Here is a 20018-nt window from a genome sequence, read left to right on the forward strand (position 1 = left end):
AATGTGGATATCTGTGGATATAAATCAGTACCCACTAAACTGCAGGACTCTCTCTGGAAACTCAGCAGTGAAAGGAGCAGAACGCAGGCTGCCACTCTCAGGAGCCAGTGCCCCATGCCAGCAGCTCCTTCTGTGCGGCTCTATCACCTCAGCCCTGCTCCTTCCATGCAGCTGTCTTGAGTCTCCTGTCTAAGGGCATGCTAGTGAACCTGATGCCTACATGAGTGGGTGGGGCTGGGGAAATGCAGCTGCCGCAGAGGAGCAGCCAGGGTGGAGTGCTGGATCCTAATCAGTGTGGGCTGCAGATTCTGCTCCTTTCGCCATTGCAGTTCCTAAGAGCCCTACAGTTCTGCAGATACAAATTTATATCCATTGATAGCTGTAACTACAGGTATCTATGTGTCCATGCAGGGCTTTACATATCATAGCTGGTATAGGGTTAGTAACCGAAAGAAAGGTTTTAATCATACCTTTAAAAAAAATGAAGTGACCGAGTGAGAAAAAACAGATCTACAAGAAAACTGTTGATGGCTGCCAGATGTATTCTGTGAGAAATAATAGTTCTAAGGACAGGAGACAGTTGAATATGTCCAGAATCTGTAACCATAAAAAGGAGATTCCTTCTTTGGTCATACCAAACTTAAATCTTCTCCAACATTGTTTTATAACACTTCCTGCAAGACTCCTTACTACTACTGCTCAGGATGGCCTGAACATAAGCAAAACAAGATATTTCTAACTCCAGCATATACTCAAATACCATGCCCCTGTGGCTGGATTGGAACAATAAGTCCTTTCCTGGTCTTGAGTTAAGAGGTCGAGATGGGACTGGATTGACAGCTGAAAAAGCACAGTGTACGAGAATTTACAGGCCCAACCCAATTCTGAGAATCACTAGCCCTTTATCCTGTCTAATTTTCCTCAATGCTCCTGGCAACAAGAGAACTGGAGGGGAAGTATACCTCAGAGCTCTCACACCTATAATATGTGGAAAGCTTCATCTGGAGAGGCTGGACTGCAACCCCTTCTGGAACAAAACTCATACTTGCTCACATAGGGTACAAAGATCTCTGGAAGACTCCCTTGCTGAAATATCTCCCAGAGGGACAGGTCAGGCAGCTCCCAATCTCATTCTGGAGAGAAATGTTTGCTTTAAGAGTAGTCCATAGTGTTCTGGATGTCAGGCAGAGTAATCCACATGAGAATGCACCAGTCGCAGTGCAGTGAGAAACATGCTCCTCTCTGCTTGTTGATACAATAGACCAGGGGTGGCCTACCCATTACAGGCAAAGAGTCAAAATAGTGCTGGATATAGCGCAAAGAGCCAAGAGAAAAAAGTTGGGGGGGGGGAGGGAAGGGGAAGAAGGACGCTGCCCCTTTAAAAAAAACCACATCAGGCTCCATTTTGCTTCACCCAGTGAACACAGGGAACCGGGGGCTGTTTCTAGGCATGCAGAAGCGGCTTTGCGAGCCGCATGTGGCCACCCCTGCAATAGACTGCCATTATGTTGTTCAACACCACCTGGATTGCACTTGCCAAACGTGTGGGAGGAACTGCTTGCAGGTAGTCTGACTTTTCTCAGTTTCAACACAATGTGAAAAACTCCTGAGACACTTCCCTTAAGCAACCTGTCCTTCCGCAAGGTCTCCTCAAACTAAGAGAATCCATGAACAAAATCTTAGTTGGAAGTTGAATTGCACCCATAACCAGATACCATGTTCTAGAGAGATGACTTTTAGCACCCACCCATCCACGTAGGCAGACAGCAAGTAGGCAAATCAGCCTGCAAGGGAAGGGAAAATACTGAAAGGATTTACCAGGTATGGTGAGAGAGAGTGGATGCACGTCTTAAAAGCCCCGTCTAAGTGCTGGTTGGAATATAAAGGAAGATTGTCCTTGAGTACTCTTCTGACTGTCCTTTGATGCTTTCATGGCAGCTCCAACTACTGCTGGCAATAAAAAGCTGGTGTGACTGGCTGTTTAAACTGCAGATTACTGGTTTTTCCTTTAACTGCAGATGTGTAGATAACATTGTAGCTTGGACATCCTTCAATGAATGAAAAACACTCAACCATCTACACACTAAACAGCCAATCACACTTAGGAAAATACTCTACCCATTTGTACCTCCTTCAGGATGACAAGCATCTTATTGCTATAGTACTTTCCTTGCCCCTGCTGCATCTTAGGTTGTCTGAAGGGCTAATCTTGACATCTGCTTTCACATGTCAATCAGGGCTTGGAACAGGTCTAACAGCCTGAGACTTCTTATCAGTGAAGATCACTAATTTGTCATATCTGGCAAAGTTGCAGTTGGCCCTCAACCTTTGACAGTTGGAAATGCAAAAATTTAGTGATGCCAAGGAATATATGTTTCTTCAGGGAGGTCAAAACTCTTTGCCCCTTTCCCATTCAGTGTAGAACTGGTTTCTCTGTCTGCTACACTCAATGGCTACTGAACACTAATGAGCTGGGAGGTGAGCAATGGAATAGGCACTCCAACCTTTTCACAGTTATGAAATATCACTTTTCACCCCTGCATGCTTGTGGAATGATACTAGGTGCCTGACAAAAGTAGCTTGGTGGATTCAAGGATGGTCTCCTTAAGCAGAATGACACTATTAGACCAACACAGGATTTCCACGAGTCTGGATGGGGGTTCCTGGACCTCTTTCAGTGGGGTTTCTAGTGATTCTAGCACCCTCTTACATAGCTCCTGGAGTTAAACAGTTGTATAACTTGAGCAAGCTGAAGATGCTCTTCCTCCTCCCTGGACTTTCCCATCCCCAATATTGTTATTACAGGATATCTATACCCTGGGTTCTAGGCCATTGTGATGGGTACTAGGAGAAGGAGGGAGGGTATTCTCTCACATGCGAGTGGCGAGATACTCTGGAGACTCTTCCCTTGGGCTCAAATCCATCAAGAAACCCCTTTGGCTATACAGCCCAGGGATGGGTGTCTGCCATAATTCTCTTCTTACACCAAAGATCTGGAGCTTGGATCCAGTTGGTAAAACCTTAGTGCTGAAAGAAATAGTGATAAACCTGCCTTCACTCCATGGTACCAGCAACAGCCTATTCCTTACTTAAGGACAGGGACAGAAAGAGGTATGACAGAGTTCAGTACTAGCTGAAGTCTCAGTACTGGGCTCTAAGATTGGAAAGCAATGATTAATCCAGTTCTGGTAGAACAAAGATGTCACCTGAAGTCAAGAAACAAGTTGTAGGCAAACAAAGTTGTTTCCCTAAATCAAACTCATTAACGGGGCACCAGGTCCCATAGTGTTTACAAAATGTATCATGCCAAGTACCAATCCCAGCACTGGAAGTACAGCTGTCTTGCCCTTCAAAGAAGCCTCAATTTAGTTCTTCCAAATACCGAACAGTTCCACTCCAGAGTATGAAGTCCCGATTATTCAGTACAGGATGGGAATTTCTGACTCCTCTTAGAGGGTTTGAATCTGGAACCTTCCTTCTTGTCCTTATGGAAACTCTTGTCTTCCCCTTTGCCCTTCTATCTTGGCTTTACTCTCTCAAGTCTCTTGGAGTTGAAGGTAATGGAACAATCTGGGATCTAAAAGTGATGCCATTCCTACCTTCTTCAGGACAATGTATAGGTGTTGTTCCTGCCTCCTCCATGAGGCACCTTAGAGATGGAACTCCCGTTGATTGTTTGGCCCTACTCAGGAATGTCCTGCAGACATTGCACCTGAAAGGGATGCGAATTTCCTCCAGGCAGTAGAAAAGTGTGGTAGTCTAAGCAGCATAGATTTGGGATACTTGAAGCAGCTTTTGAAGCTGGGGATCTTTGGCTACTCTTCCACAACTATAGCTTGGAAGAGCAGTGATTGTGATATGAGGTGATCTGGGTCTGGCTCCCCATTTATTTTATCAGGACAAATTGCAGCTAGATTTAGGTTAATTAGATATTAGGGAGAAAAACCCTAACAAGTAATGGTAGTTAAGCACTGGAACAAATTACCCAGGACAGGTGTATTCAAACTTGGGTTCTGGACCCATCAGAGAAAGCCCCTGGAAGGCTGCGACATTTTATTTACTCTAAAGCTCCACAGCCACGAAGCCTCACAGATCCCATTGGCTGCGGATTGTCATTTTCCAGCCAAAGAGATGCCACAACGCACAGCTCAACACAGCCAATGGGAATTGCGAGGCTCTGTGGTTACGAAGCCTTAGATTAAAAAAAGTGTCATGGGCCTGCCAGGGGCTTTCCCTGGTGGATCTGCAACCAAAGTTTGAAAACAAAACACCAGACCTAGGTAGACTGTGGAATCTCCATCATTGAAGATTTTTAACAACAGGTTAGACAAGCAGCTATTAGAGATGGTTGAGATAATTCTTAGTCCTGCCTCAATGCAGGGGATTGGACTATATAACCTACTGAGAAATCCCTTCCAGTTGTACATTACTGTCATTTTATGTACAGGCAGTTTTGCAAACAGTTAGGCTCTTACTTGGTGTACATGACCAGTGTAAACCATTAGGCATGTGAGCTTTACGCATCCCTAACAGAGAAGCAAACTTTTTCAAAAGTAACATTTTCATTTGATTTTCCTCAAAGGGGTGCTGGATGCCATGCACTCTGTTGGGATAACCTCCAAGTGTTTGAGTGATTGGTACAATAGTCTGAGCCCTGGTTTGATCATTATTTGTAGAAAAACATTGTTAATTTGTAGAATGTGCCAGTTTTTAAAACCACTTTTTTTCCTTGGTGAGCTCTCTCTCTGAACCTATTTGTCAGATGACCCAAATTTGAGTAATTGACTGTACCCTGTAGCTCTCAGAGGCCTATCAAAATTCAAGGCAATCTCATTAATTATGGATTTCAGAATACTTAGAATAAATAGGCTTTAAACAGAAAGCTGATCTGTACCTTAACTATAGTATATAGGAAAGATGTCACTGCTATAACATGAGAGCAAATGTTTTTAAACTATTTATGTAGAGAAGCTGAAGCTCTAACCATGGCCATCAATGGAAGAAAGTAGTAAGACAACGACAGTCCAGCAGCTCCCTTTATCTTCTTTAGTGAGGGGCAGGAGAGTAAGGGCACACATGATGACTAGGAAAACCCTGCTAGGGAAAAATCTTCAGACCTGATACACATGCATACCCTGAAGTGCAGTACACAAGGACAATCACTTGAAAAAGGGAACATTTTCAGACTTGTTCTTACCACTTACATCTAATTACAACAGACATACATATTTAAAAACAGTTGGCAAAAGAGAGTTAACTAAACATTTTAATAGAGGGGTCAAGGCACAGTTCTAGTGCAACCAGTTTTTCCTCAAATCCTATTTCAAAGGACAAAACAGAAGAAATATCTTACTTTGAGTAACTAACCTGTCACATATGGTTCCAGAGCTTTAGGAACCAAACTCCTTGCAATTTTTAGGTCCTCTGCTGAACAGCTTCCAGATTCTAGCCCACAAGCCATTCCCATTCGCTTTAGTACTTCTATATCATCATGAATTTCAAAAGTATTGTCAAAATTAAATAAATATTCAAACCTGGAGGCGAGAAATTCAAGCAGCTTGAATTACTTGCACTAATTTTTCCAAAACATTTCCAAGAGAAAGTGTGGTACTTCAAGAAAATGAAAACATGACCATTACAATATACATAGCTTTAATATTTTGTTCTAGCGAACAAATTCTAATTTCTCAAAATCCATATCTTTGTTAACTATATTAGACAAATAAAAATGCTGCACGTCACAAAGCCATTTACAGGCTTACTTGGAAGGAGACTTAGCTAGTCACCCATAAGAAAATAAGAATGACCATACTGGGTCAGATAATCCATCTAGCTCAATAGCCTGTCCTCCAAAAGTAGCCAAAGCCAGATGTTTCAAAGAGAATAATCAGAACAGACATTCAAGTGATCCATACCCTACCATCCACTCCCAGCATCTCAGAGTGAGAGGCTTAGGAATATCCAGATCATGGAGTTGCACCTCCTGATCATCTTGGTTCATAGCCATTGATGGACTTATCCATTAATTTATACATTTTTTTAGGAATCCAGTTATAGTTTTGACCGCCAAAACATCTTGATAATGAGTTCCACAGGTTGACTGTTTAATATATGAAGTAGTTCATCCTTTTGTTTTAAACTTCATCATGCCTATTGATTTGAGTGACCCTGGTTCTTGTGTTATGTGAAAGGGTAAATAAAATACCACTATTCACTTTTGATTTTATGGACCACTATCATCTCTCTCCTTTACAGCTGCAGTCTTTTTCATCTTTTCATACGGATGGTGTTCCAGACTCTTATAATTTTTTGTTGCACTCCTCTACCCCTTTTTGGTGTCTAATAGATCTTATTTGAGATGAGGCAACCATATCTGCACACAGTAGTCAAGATACAGGCATAACACAGATTTATACAGGGGCATTGTTTACTGTTTTATTTTCTCTCTTTCTGAATGTTTTCCAATATTCATTACTTTGTACTTTTCAACACAAAATTTCATCTGTCCCTTTGTTATCCAGTCACCTTTTTGTGATATCCCTTTTGCAACTCCTTGCTATCTGCTTTGGACGCAGCTATGTTGACTAATTTTGAATCATCTGCAAACTGACACCTCAATGCTTACCTTTTTTCCAAATCATTGATGAATATGAAGAACAGCATTAGTCCCAGTACAGATCCTTGAGAGATTCTATTATTTGCTCTTTGCACTGTGAAAACTAACCATTTATTTCTACCCTTTTTCTTTTGCCTTAACCAGTTACTGATACACAAGATGACAATCGCTCTTATCATATGACTGCTTAGTTTCCTTGAGAGCCTTTGATAAGGGACCTTGTCATAGGCTTCTGAAACCCTGACGTATAGCCTTTCCCCGAGTTACGACCACCTCTAATTACGACCATCTGCGCCTACAACCAAAACGGTTATAAATGCGGATCTGAGTTACAAATGGCAATCCGCGCTTACGAAAAGCGCGGTCACCATGTAACTCTATAGGATCCAAGTTATGAACACTTTGAGTTATGGACTAAACGTTGGTCCGTAACTTGTTTGTAATTCGGGGAGCGGCTGTACACTATACCCACTGGATCACCCTTGTTTGTTAATCCCCCTCAAAAAATGCTGACCTGCCTGTGAGGCATGGTTTCTTGTTACAAAAGCTGTGTTGACTCTTCCCCAAAATTGCATTTGCCCGTGTGCCTGATAATTCTGTTCTTGATCACAGTTTCAAACAAACAATCTGCCCAACAGGTTAGGGTTATCTGCCTGCAGTTGCCAGGATCACATCTGGAGCCTTTCTTTTTTTAATTTAAGAAAACCAAACCCAACTGGCATCACATTAGCTATCCTCAAGTTATCTGCTACAGAAACTGATTTTAATGATAGGTTACATACCACTATTAGTGGTTCTGCAATTTAATATTTGAGTTGCTTTAGAACTCTTGGTTGAATACCATCTGGTATTGGTCACATATTATTCTTTAATTCAGGGGTGAGGAACCTTTTTTCAGTCAGAGGCCCAGTGAGACTCAGAAATATCAGTTGAGGGTCACACACAAAACCCCCTCACTGAGGTGGCGCCCAACTGAAAAGGAGAAAGTCATTCTCCACATTGCTGTTGCACACAAGAGCCCGGGGGGAGCCCAGCCTAGAATATTGTCTGTTCCAGCACCGTGGTAGGGCAGCCGAGAGACTAGAGCACCAACAGAGGCTCCCCAATTAGAGGGGGCCCTCAGCCTTACAGGCAGGATCCAGGCAAGCAGGCCTGAGGTTTCCCACCCCTGCCTTAATATATCAATTTGTTCCAAAACTTCCTCTACTGACACCTCAATCTGGGACAGTTCCTTAGATTTGTCACCTAAAAAGAATGGCTCAGGTGTGAGAATCATCCTCACATCCTCTGCAGTGAAGATTCAAAGAAATCACTTCGATTCTCTGCAATGGCATTATTTTCTGTGAGTGCTCTTTTGATACCTTGTTTGTCTAGTGGTCCCACTGTTTAGCAGACTTACTGCTTCTGATGTACTTAAAAAAATGCATGAACAACTTACTTGTCATTTGAAATACTGCAATCAATCACTGTTTTCTTGCTGGTGTTTACAATGATAAATGGCAGATGTATGACAGAATTGGAAGGTGGTGGTCGATTTGCCTGTTGTTCTGTCTGACGATTTCGTTGAACTAGGTTCTTGAAGGCAATTTGCTGCAAAAAGTAATAGTGGCTTACAAAACTAGCTATTAAAGAATTATTCCTTTATTATTCTCTTATTAAAATGAACATATTTGATGTGTCTCTGAAGAAACAAAAGCAGAACTAGGCATCTGTGGACTTGACACTCACCTTTTCCTAAGCTTGTAAATTACTGAAATCTGACATTTGGAATTAACCAATTAAAAATATATTGAAACTAAAGCAGCAGATATTTATCATGTAAATATTCCTCCTTTCTTTAATATTATACAGACATGGAACAAGTCAAGGATATCATAAAACAACATCAGGGTTCGCTAAAAAATTTTAATCAGAAAACTGGATTTTCAACTCAAACTAAAATTTTCCCACAGAAAGTTTCAAGTTTCCATGGAAAATAGGCACATTTTTCCAGCCACCCAATACTAGCAAGCAGTCACATGAGCATTTGTGGCAATAGTTTCCTTTCTTGCTTAAAGTTATGTCTACACTACAAACCAGAACCATTGCTGAACATATCTACTAGCAATAGTTGCAACTGTAAGTGTACACAATGAAAAAATGTTCAATATGCCCTTAGATTTTAATTTAGAAAGGTGTCACAATTATGTACTAAAAAGTGTGCATCTCTGAAGGTTTGGGGAAAACTGGACTTTTCAAAAACTACTTTTAATAAACTAAGAGAAGCAGTGGTAACATTTCTCTAAGAAAAAAGTTAGCTTGAACTGGCAGTTCCTGACACACCAGACTCCACCCTCTCTCCTCCTTCCAACAACAACTTGAACTGCATCCTACAATAGTAAATAGAAGTAGTTACAGCATTTGTGAAGTAATGATGGTTCTTAAAGATGCATGTCTCTACGCATTAGGCCCACACGTGATATCTCTCCTTGTGCTGTGCTATGGAGCTAGTCTGGGCACTGTTGCATAAAAAAGCCTTTGCCTGTGCTCACTAGATTTATGTACATGGATTTTCTGAAGCTACACCAAACTGTAAGGTCTAAGGTTTTAAACTGTAACTCATTGTGATCTTTGTCAAACTTTGTAATCTGTGTAACTCTCAAAGTTACTGTAAGCTTCAACTTTGTAATCTTTTTAACTCTCAGCCACCTTGCTTGTAACTTTCTCTAAGCTGCATTCTCCCGTGTGAATGGAGAGAGAGTATGAGTGTGTTTGAAGACAACTTAGAACAATGGACCACATGGCAATGAGTCGTCATCGTCTGGGCATGCTCCTTGCTGGATAAAGGAAAGTCTTGGCATGCTCCCTGATGACAAGGTGAATGAGTCACAGGGGCCATTCAGACATAATATAAGAAGGAGCACACGTGAGAGACTCTTTTTCCTTCTACTGATCCTGAGACGCTCCTCTCCAGTGTCTCACTCTCCTGACCAGCTTCCCCAGCCATGATGAGCAGACAGACCCTCCAGGATCCACATGCCTTGGCTCCTTCTGCAACTTATATGTCTGTGTAAGTGTGTGACTGCCTGAGGGCAGGAATGAATGGGTGTGAATGAGTGAATGAATGGATGGGTGTGTGCTTGCTTGCTTGCTTGCCTGTGTGTGTGTGTGTGTGTGTGTGTGTGTGTGCTTGCTTGCTTGCTTGCTTGCCTGTGTGTGTGTGTGTGTGTGTGTGTGTGTGTGTGTGTGTGTGTGTGAGAAAGAGTTCTATCTTCTTTAGCTTAAACCTTTGGTGCCTACTTTCTCCTCTTTAGTTTTACCTAGTGGAAATAAACCCATACTAGTGTAATCCAGTGAGAATATTTTAAGGTAACAGGCACATGGACTAAGGAACTGAAGAGACTCATCAATTACTCTGCAGTAAATAAGAACTCTGAAGTGGGTTGTGGGACATCCATAGAAACACAAGTTCCAAAAACTCTGTTATTGCACAAGGTAATTTTTTCTTTGAGTAGTGTCCCTATGGGTGTTCCAGCATAGGGGACTCCTGCACTGTATCACTTCTGGAGTTCTGGGACTTCAAAAGTGGGGTCAGTTACAGATAACAGAACTATGGAGCCAAAGACTGCATAGTTGGTGGAATCAGATTACATAATGTTCCATGAAAGTGTGGATTGACACCCATGTCGCTGTTCTACACATCACTGAGATAGGAACATTCTTGAATAAGGTGATGAATGAGATTAATGTTATGGACCGTGTAGGAAAGAGGAGGTTACAATGTGAATTTGGCAACAGTGTCTGATGTACTTTGAGATAGGTCTTTCTACAATGAGAAAAAGGTCTTTCTACAATGATGAGAAAAAAGTTGGGGGACTTCTTGAAAACCTTAGTCTTGTCCAGGCAGATGGCTAGGTCTCTCTTGAAATCTTGAGCCTGTGTGTAATATAGCCTCTGTGTTTTCTTGGTGAAGCTTGTGGTTGAAAAATGAATCAGCTTGTTCATGTGAAACAGGGAGGTAACTTGAGAAACGAATTTTGGACATAGCACATTTCTTCCTCCTCTCCCCCCCTCCCCCCCAATCCCACCCCACCTCACACAGTCACAGTTCTTTCAGGACAGTGTTATGCTTAAGCTATCAGAACCACTATTTTTCCTAGTTGAGGTAATAGGTATCAGGAAGGCCATTTTCTTTGAAAGGTGAACAGGTGGCCATGAGTTCAAAGGAAGGCATAGCCAGTGTTTTCAGTACCATATCCAGGTCCCATATTGGAGAAGAAAGAGGCGGTTACTCATCTTGAACATCATTTCCTGTTGAGGTGAGTGTCCCCATGGGTGCTTCACATTAGATCAGTCAGAGATTTTAGAGCAGTGTGCCTGGGGCCATGTATGCGTGTGTCCGCAGCCACACACGCCTAGGTGGCAGGCATCGTGCATGTGCAAACCCACCTCCACTCCCCCCCAGTTCCTTCCCTACCCCGGAAAAATGCCAGTGAGGAGGCCAGAATTCTGAAGTAGAGGGGAGGAAAGGGAGGGATGTGGAGCACCCACCAAGACATTAATCTTAAAGAACGTCAGTTACTGTCAAGGTGAGTAACAACTTCTTCTTTGGAAGCTTCAGAGGGTAGCTGAGTCAGTCTGTACAGGATAAACAAAAAAAAAAAGCCACAAGTGGTCTGGTAGCACTTTATAGACTAAACAAAACATGCAGATGGCATCATGAGCTTTCGTGCTCACAAAAGCTCATGATACCCTCTACACCAGTGTGCCGCAAGGCAGTCAGAGATGTGCCACGGAGAACAGAATTCAAAATGGCTGCTCTTAAAGGGGCAGGCGACATTTTTTTCCTCAATAACTTTCCCCCAATCCTCCCCCCCCACCAATAACTTTCTCCTAACCTTTTTATTTTTGCTCAACCCAAAATCCTTGGTATGCCTCAAAAAAAAATTGTTTGGTGTTCCTCAGTCTTAAAAAGTTTAAGAAACAGGGATCTGTATGTTTTGTTAGTCTATGAAGTGCTACCAGACCATTTGTTGTTTTTTTAAGCTTCTTCTTCTACTAGAGAGAAAGAGGTCCCTGTGGGTGCTCCACATTAGGTGACTACAAAGCTATTCTTAGTCCCAGCCATCCCTATAAACATCTCCTGTGAAAGTGAGCATTGCTAGCAACAAAACTGCACACCGCCACGTGTCCCAGTAGCTGAAGGTATTTATGTGCTGTTGTTTGGGGGCTGGATTTTAAGGTATTTAGCAAGGCTACGATTTTTTGGAAACAGTCCGTTGGGAGGAATGCGGTGGCTCTTGTTGAATCGAGGCATACTGCTATAAATTGAATCTTTTGTGTGGGAGAAAGTGTTCATTTGGCTTTATTTGCAGGCCAGGTGTTACAAAAAGGGTCTTGTGATTGACAGCGAGCGGCAGGAATCGTTGTGTGAGCATGCTTTGAGGAGACAGTCATCCAGTAAGGGAATCTGACAACTGTTTGCTGCCTCAGAAATGCTGGGATGACCACCAGAACCTTTGGAAAGATGCTCGGAGCTACAGAGAGTCCAAAGGGCAGTACTATGTATTGATAGTGTTTTGAATCTACAACAAATCCGAGAAAACATCTATGAGCTGGATGGATGGAGTCATGAAAATATGCATATCTTGCAAGATGAGGGACGAGAGAACCAATCTTGTTCCAACATCGACATAATAGTGGAAGCATTACCATCTTAAATTTCTGTTTCAGAAACTAATTTGTTGAGTGTTCACAGGTCCAAGATGGGTCTCCAGCCTCCCAACCATTTTTCCAATCAGGAAGTAATGACTGTAAAAGCTTTTCCCCCCTAAATTGTGCAAGGACCGATTCAATTGCTCTTCTGGGCAAAAGGTGTTCTACCTTTTGTTGAAGCAGATTCTCATGAGGGGTCCCTGAAGAGGGACTGGGATGGGGGAAAATGGGAAAAGGATAGAAAACGAAGGGAATAAGACAGCCTTTTTCAATGATCTTTGATGTCAACCATGGAACATCCAGACTACCGCGCTGAGCCGACAAACAGCTGATCGGCTCAGCGCGGCAGCCATGTAAATTTAAATGAAGCGGCGATTATTTAAATCACCGCTTCATTTTCCTATGCCTGGTAGTCTAATCTACGTGCCTCTGTCGCCAGAGGCATGTAGTCTAGACATACCCTATGTTATGTATATTGCTGAGCTGGCATTGATAGTGCCGTAATAGGAAACATTGTTGCTATTTGAAGTGTTGGATTATGCCTTGGTGCCGAGAGGACTAGAGATGTGCTAGGCACCTCTGTGGTGGAAGTGTTGGTGCTGGGTGATATGGCGGACACTTCACTTCTATGCTGCATCGGCAAGATCATTTCAGTGCAGGATGATTTCACAGATCATGAGGCAGGCAACTTAAAAGCTAACTCCTTAGAGCAGAGGTTTGAGCGTCCCATTTTTCCAGCTGTGCTAGTGGCTCCTGAGACATCTGGAGCACCATAAGTGCTTAGGTGAGGTGCTGCCGCTGCTCTCATCACTGGCTGTGCAGGAGTCTGCCGCTTCAGTGCCAGCATCTCCTGAGGCAAGGATGAGGCTTGCTTTTTGTCTCTGCACTGTTTCTGCTCCTTGGGCTGATGATCTGGGCCTGAGGCAGATCTAAGTGATTTTTCAAGTAAAATTAACTTGAGATGCAGGTCTGTCCTGTCGCCCCTGTGATTTCAGTTTTGCGCAATGCAGGCATTTTTGAGAAACATGCACCTCTCCAAGGCAGCAGAGACATTTTGTATGTCTGTCCAAGATGGCGACAGGATCTTCGCAGGTAGAGCAGTGCTTAAATCCCAGTGAACTAGGCATGGCACTGAACAACTACCTACCTACACGAATGGATAAACTAGGAGAGAACCTATTGTATTTTAGTCTCCCCCCCCCCCCCGAGAGTAAACTACCAACAACTGATTAACTAGAGAGAAAAAAAGAACAGTATGTAAAAACGCAAACGATATAGAGTGTGCTGCTAATCTCTGTCTCCGTCCGGAGGCGGTAGAGAAGGAACTGGGGGGGAGGGGCCTTGCACATGCACAATGCCTGGCCCCAGGGACACTGCTCTAAGACCGCCAATTGATGGTGCAGCGGCGTATGGACCTAATGTGGAGCACCCATGGGGACATCTCTCGAAGTCAAGAGGTTTTCAAGAGGTTTACTATATCACTAAATAGCCTTTTAGTAATCCGGTGTGACAGCACTGAGGATCCCTCCACTATCTGGTGGAAAGCTGATATACCCACTAAATTGAGTCAGACCTTAGAGATTATCCCAATTTTTTAGAGCTTGTTTAAGACACGTGGACGAGTCAATGACATAACAGATTTGTTGAGAAGTACACCAAATCCAAAACCTGGACATTTCTGCAAGAAGATACACTGCGTTGAGGACTATGTAAAAATACCTCTTGCACCTCCCTCTATCGAGAGCTTTCTAGATGTCTGAACCAAGGAGTTGTCACGCTTCAAAGTGGAGAACCTGCATGATGGGATGCAAGGTAGATACTCTGTACCTCCTTTTCCAGGTCAGAATGACTGGGAGATCAGCAGGCACATTGTGAGCTATTACAGGTGAGGACATCAAGTATATCCTGGCCAAGTTGGAATGATCAAAATTACATATGCTCAGTATCTCTAAATTCAGCAGGACCTTCAATTTTTGGTGAAAAGGAAGTGCCTGTTCAAAGTGAGGACAAGAGCCATGCCCAAGCAGTGTTGTCCTATCACTGCTCTGGAGAAGTGGCATGAGTATTTCTTGTTCAGGGAAATGAGGATAAACAGTTGGTGATTGGTGTCCCCCAAATGCCTAATAGATCATCAAGTATTACTGGGTTTAACTCCCACTCATGGATGTGTAGCAATCTGCAACTGAGACTGAGCTTTGTGCCCAAGAGATAGGCTGCTGTTGGGGGGGGGGAGGGGGGGAGGTTTCATCATTGGCCTGCTAAAGCCAGGGTTGAGAGTTCAATCCTTGAGGGGGACATTTCGGGATCTGGGGCAAATCTGTCAGGGATGGTACTTGGTCCTGCTGTGAGGGCAGGGGACTGGACTCGATGACCTCTTGTAGCCAGACAGGAACCCCCCTGTAACATCCATTTTTGCTTGCCTGGAGCATACAGGGCACACAGAGCAGTAAAAGCCTTGAACAGAAGGCCCAGATATGCAGGCTGCTGCTGTGACCCTGAATGGCTGTAAACAGAGATACGCCAATTGTTGACTAAGAGGCTGCCGAGGAGTGCCCTTGACTGAAACCCATATTGATACAAACACACAGCCGTCTGCGGGGGGAGGAATCTCTCACCCAGTAAAAAAAAAGTCCAGTACTTACAATTTAGTTAATTAAGTCAATTTAGTAAATTAAATTGAAACTTGCTTGTAAGAACTGGCGTCACAAAGACAGACCAGTACAATTCGGCATCTTAGATAAGACAGAGGATACGGGCCCTTATGGGTATAAAGATGGGTCCAGCAGCACGCTTACTTTGAGTGTCAATCTACCATCTATCTGCTGGTCAGGTTAGTGTTTGACCTCCCGAGGTTCCACGGGGACGCCCACCTCTTTCCTAGGAATTGAGGGACTGGCCCTGGCTTGACTCGCTGGAGTAGAGAGGCACAGAAGGGGATAAAAATTGTACCTGGATGTGGTCCTTTGTCTTAAGTGTACACATAGATTTAGAGCTCTTTAAAGATTAAGTTGTCACTTGGTACCATTATTTCTATTTTCTATCTTTATTTTCTTGGTAACCATTTTTAAGATCTATATTTGCTAGCAGTTAAGAAATAGAGCAATAGCCATTGTAACCATATGCTTTATACACCTTTTTAATAAACCTGTAACTGTTTAAGCTTTAATCTGACTCCTTCAGTTGCTGTAACAGAACCAAGCACAATTTTAAAAGAACTTCAGCCGGTCATAAGGGACAGGTATAGGAAGAGCTTGGGCGTTTGGATCGTGTCGCTTCCAGAGGACAGATCCGTTGGGACATCTCTCAGCCTTCCCTAGACTGCCCGCTGCGCAGGAATACTGTATCCTAGCAGTTGAAGTCTGAGATGTAATAAGTTCTCCCTATAAACTCTGGGGCGTCTGCCCTCTGCAACAGGACCCTGGTCCTAGCGGTAAAGACACAGACGTTAACCCCCCCCCCCCCATACACACCTGACATCTCTCAAGCTCCTCTCCAGTTCTATGAGACAGGTATATCTCCATACTCTCAAATGCATCAGTTCCAGTCTTGTCACTTCCATACAAAAAGAGGATGACCTAATTCTTGTGTGACCCTTTGACCAATGACAGGAAATGGGGCAGGCATTCCTGACTACTACTGAGCTTGAAGACATTGATGAAGGGATATCTCCTTTTGGGGAAAGGTCATTTAGATGTACACCCTCCCCTATACACCATGCGTCAGTGCTGAGAAGAAATAATGGATGATGTTGCAAGAATCCCTCTGTAAACATTGCAAAACACCAACCTAAGGGGGGCAGTGATAGAAGTCTAACCAACCTGGCCTTGTTTGGTCTGTAAAACGTGCTGAACCACATTTTAAAGCAGTGGTCTCCAACCTTTTTAAGCAAAAGATTACTTTTTAAATTTAAGTGCAATTCAGGATCTACCTCAAACCCAATAACCCTTGTCCCATCTCCTTTGTGCCCCTTCTGTGAGGTCCTGCCCCTGCTCACTCCATCCTCCCTTCCTCCCCAATCCTCCCTTCCTTTTACTAGGCAGGGGCACAGGCTCTGGTCTTGGGCTAAGGGATTTGGAGTGTGAGAGGGGCTCTGAGCTGAGCCTGGGGCAAGGAGTTGGGGTGTAGGAAGGGGTACAGGCTCTGTAAGGGAGTTTGGGTCCGGGGGGGGGGGGGTTCGGAGCTGGCTCCAGCTGGACACTGCTTACCTCAGGTGGCTGCTGGGTGGTGGAGCAGTGGGGCTAAGGCAGGCTCAGCCATGCATCACTCCCAAAAAGCAGCCAGCAAACTCCTTCCATCCCAAGCCTTGTTGTGCCCTCACCCCATTCTGTGGAGATGGAATACAGAGTGGGAGGAGAGGCACCCTGACATCAGTGCCACCCTCCTCTCTTCCTTTCTCTGCACAGTGAACAAGAGGCTCCCAGTGGGACAGGGGGAGGCAGCTCCAAGGCAAAGGACAGGAGATGAGCAGCAATGGAGGGAGGAGCAGCTGAAGTGCTGCCCTTGATAGCCTCTTGGCCAAACCAGTCAGGATCATCTGTCAGAGGCTCCAATCTACTGGTCCCAATCTACTGGTTGGTGACCACTGTCTTAAAGAACTGCACATGAAGCCTAGCATATGGTATTACCACTGTGCTCACTGTCATATGCCCTGAGATGGAAGATGCATCTGGCTGATATTTGTAGGCTACTTTGTATGGTCTGAGAGCAACCAAGGAGAAAAATCGGTTTATGTAGAATTCTGGCTGGAGTCAGCTGAAGCCAGCCTCTACGAATTCCAGGCACAATATCAGAATTAGGGTTGATTTCTGGCATTGATATATTGGTCCAATTCTGTAAACAGTGTATTGTAGCTTTGGTGACTTGGTCAGTCTCTAGGAAAGATGCATCTCCAAGGACACAACCACCCACATAAGGCTAAATCATGATCCCTTGGGAGCCAAAGCGTATGGCTACTAGTTAGAGAACCTTGGAAAATACTTGTGGAGCCAATGATAGTCCAAATGAGAGCACTGTGTACTGGTACTGGTCATGTCCTAGAGATAATTTGAGAAATTGTCTGTGAGATGGTAGGTTTCATATATAGAAGTAGGTGCCCTAAAACATTAGGGTTGAAAAACAGTCTTCCTTTTCCAACATTCATATGGTTGTTGTTAGCATGACCATCTTGAATTTCTGTGCTTGACAAACTTGTTGAGAGCTCTGAAATATAGTACAGGATCTCCAGCCTGCCTTCCTCTTGCGCATTAGGAAATATTGAGCGTAGAACCCTTTTCCACTTAGATGGTGAGGTACCAAGTCTATGGCTCTTGCCATAGTAAAGTTGTGAGAAGGATTCCTGAAGAAGGATGGGGAAGAATGTGTTGTGGAAAGCAGTATAAAATAAAATGGATATACAAATCTGTGGACAGCCATAAAATTAAAAAAACCCAGATCTGACTTTAATGTCAAAAAACAAGGAATAAAGGTACAGGTTATAACCGTGGTTTCCAACACTAGCCAGTAAACACACGTGGCTATTTGGCTGGTTGAGTGTGGCTAGTTTGCTACAGCAGTAGCCACTATAGTGGCTAGTGTTTCAGAACTGGTTGGACAGGGTTATATGATCATTAACAAAATCTTAGTTTAAATTCATTTAAAGCTGCCACAGAATTTAACAAAGAACACTGGACTTGTCAACTACTCTTTCTTAAAATGCATTAAAAAAAACTGGTATACAAATACAAGTTACCTTGCCCTACAGACAAGAGTACCTTGACTGTACCTGTAGAATAAGTTCTTGTAGCTGAGACTGTTTTTGCTTTATTCTTTCAAGTCTTCTCTGTCGTTCCACCTTAAGAAAAAGGGATTTTATTTTAACAGTACTTTATATCCAAACAGATTTTAAGATGAAAATGTTTGGCATTAAAAATACCTAAAAATATCATCCACTGAATTTTAATTTATAACATAATTGTATACTGCTTTTAGTAGATCTCAAAAAACTAAAATTTGTATATCAATTTGAAAACCAGAGAGTTAACATTATATAAAATCATACACAAAAAAGACAGTACAGTAAAACTCCAATTGTCCAGCATCCAGTGGTCCGGCACTCCTGATAGTCCGGCACTAACTGGAACCAGAAAGTGCTCCAGCCAGCCGGACAATTGGAGCTGCTCTGCCCCCGGCTTCTCCAAGTCCGCCGCTCGTCAGTTTCAGCAGTGGCTGACTTGGGGAAGCTGGGGGGAGAGCAGCTGGGATGCTGCCTGATTGGTCCCACAGCACCACCCTCTCCCAGGCTGCACAGTTCCCCGCCGACTCCCCCTCCCCCCGACCCCTCATAGCCCTCCTTCCGGTACTCTGGCATATCTGATAATCCGGCACCCTCTGGGTCCTAAAGGTGCCGGATTATCGGAAATTTACTGTATCTACTATATATTTGAGGGTGTGAGTGAGTCTGTTCAAGAACTCCTTGTAAACAGTAAGAATTAGGCCCATCAAATTTTGTATACTGCTTCATCTTATCGTAATTTAAAGCAAGGTAAGAGCTTGGTTATGCAGCAGGGGGTGTGGGAGGAGGGGCAGTTGCAATTATTTTGGTAATTTATTTCAAAATACCTGTCAACAATTATGTCTAACAGTACACACACAAAAAATCCTCAAGAAGAAGAGAGAGTTAAAGAAACTCCCACATCAATCCAGTCCCTATTTCTCCATGATACGGAGTCCATGGCTTGTTTGGACTTTTCTCCAAGCTACACCTCCTTCCTTCAGGACATGCTGAGAACTGCAACTGCTGGGAAGCCTCTTGCTCCCTCCCCCTTTCCTGGCAGTGTCTTCTATTTGCAAACTGGGTTCTGCCAGGTCCAGCAGCCCCTAGTGACAGCCAGCAGTCCATTTCTGACCATGGGAGATAGAAATTCTGCATCCACAGTGTTAATTTCTGCACAAATTCTGCACTGTGCAGTGGCACAGAATTTCTCCACATGAATACCTATATTTTTTTAAAATCCTTAACATATCAAGGATGCAGACACTCAGTGATTCTGTATTACAAGCTCACAAGACCATATTCAGGTGGATTAGAACACCTGTAACGTTTATCCAAACCAAAAATATCAACTACTAAGTTTGCCACATGTATACCTCTAAATTTTGACATTCCTGAGCCGAGTTAGTAGGTAGACCAATCCATTTGATTTCCTTCTTCTCCTTAGAGATAATGTTCATAGCCATCAGGACATTTAAGGCATCGTAGACACGTCGTCTAATATTCTTCTGGTCATAAGCCTGCTGCAGACATAATGCATTAATCAAAAACATACCTGTGACAAAAATGTTTGAAAACATATTATAGTAGGTGTGTAAACTTGGTATGTCAACTGTTTCATTTAGCATTAGGAAATACAAGGTCATATCTTTTCCCCCCACTACAGATGTAGTATATAACCTAACAACATACTTACTGATTCATTTGGTGAAATGTGATTATCAGTGGTACTGAACTCTGCAACCAACTCATCTGCCACCTCATTATATGAGGTGGTTCCTTTTCTCTGTACCTTCTCACAAACCTTCATAGAGAAGTGTCGCAAACCCTTCCCATTCTTCTCTCCTTTTTTGTTACGCTTCCTAGAAAATATGTTTTAAAGTAACTTATCAATAAAAAGTTTTCTGGTTTGCCAGTTAAACACACATTGTTCTGAAATACAACCCATACAATTTTTAA

The 20018-nt window shown here is 43.2% G+C and overlaps 1 protein-coding gene across 6 annotated transcripts in view; it reads right to left on the bottom strand.

The window, feature by feature from the left end:
• Nucleotides 1–20018, bottom strand: part of TFDP1 (transcription factor Dp-1) — a 107086-nt gene that overhangs the window by 12040 nt on the left and 75028 nt on the right. For 5 of the 6 annotated variants that reach the window (XM_006126366.5, XM_075918411.2, XM_075918418.2 and 2 more), the window contains exons 6-10: nt 19756–19921; nt 19436–19582; nt 18072–18140; nt 8055–8206; nt 5368–5534 (exon numbers count right to left, since the gene is read on the bottom strand). In XM_006126366.5, coding sequence (XP_006126428.1) covers nt 5368–5534; nt 8055–8206; nt 18072–18140; nt 19436–19582; nt 19756–19921 — 701 coding nt within the window. The remainder of the gene's footprint in view (nt 1–5367; nt 5535–8054; nt 8207–18071; nt 18141–19435; nt 19583–19755; nt 19922–20018) is intronic. The other variant, XM_075918445.2, reaches the window with a different exon arrangement.

Source organism: Pelodiscus sinensis, chromosome 1 (genome assembly GCF_052426305.1).
Source record: "Pelodiscus sinensis isolate ZL-2025 chromosome 1, ASM5242630v1, whole genome shotgun sequence".
Classification (NCBI taxonomy): Eukaryota; Metazoa; Chordata; order Testudines; family Trionychidae; genus Pelodiscus; species Pelodiscus sinensis.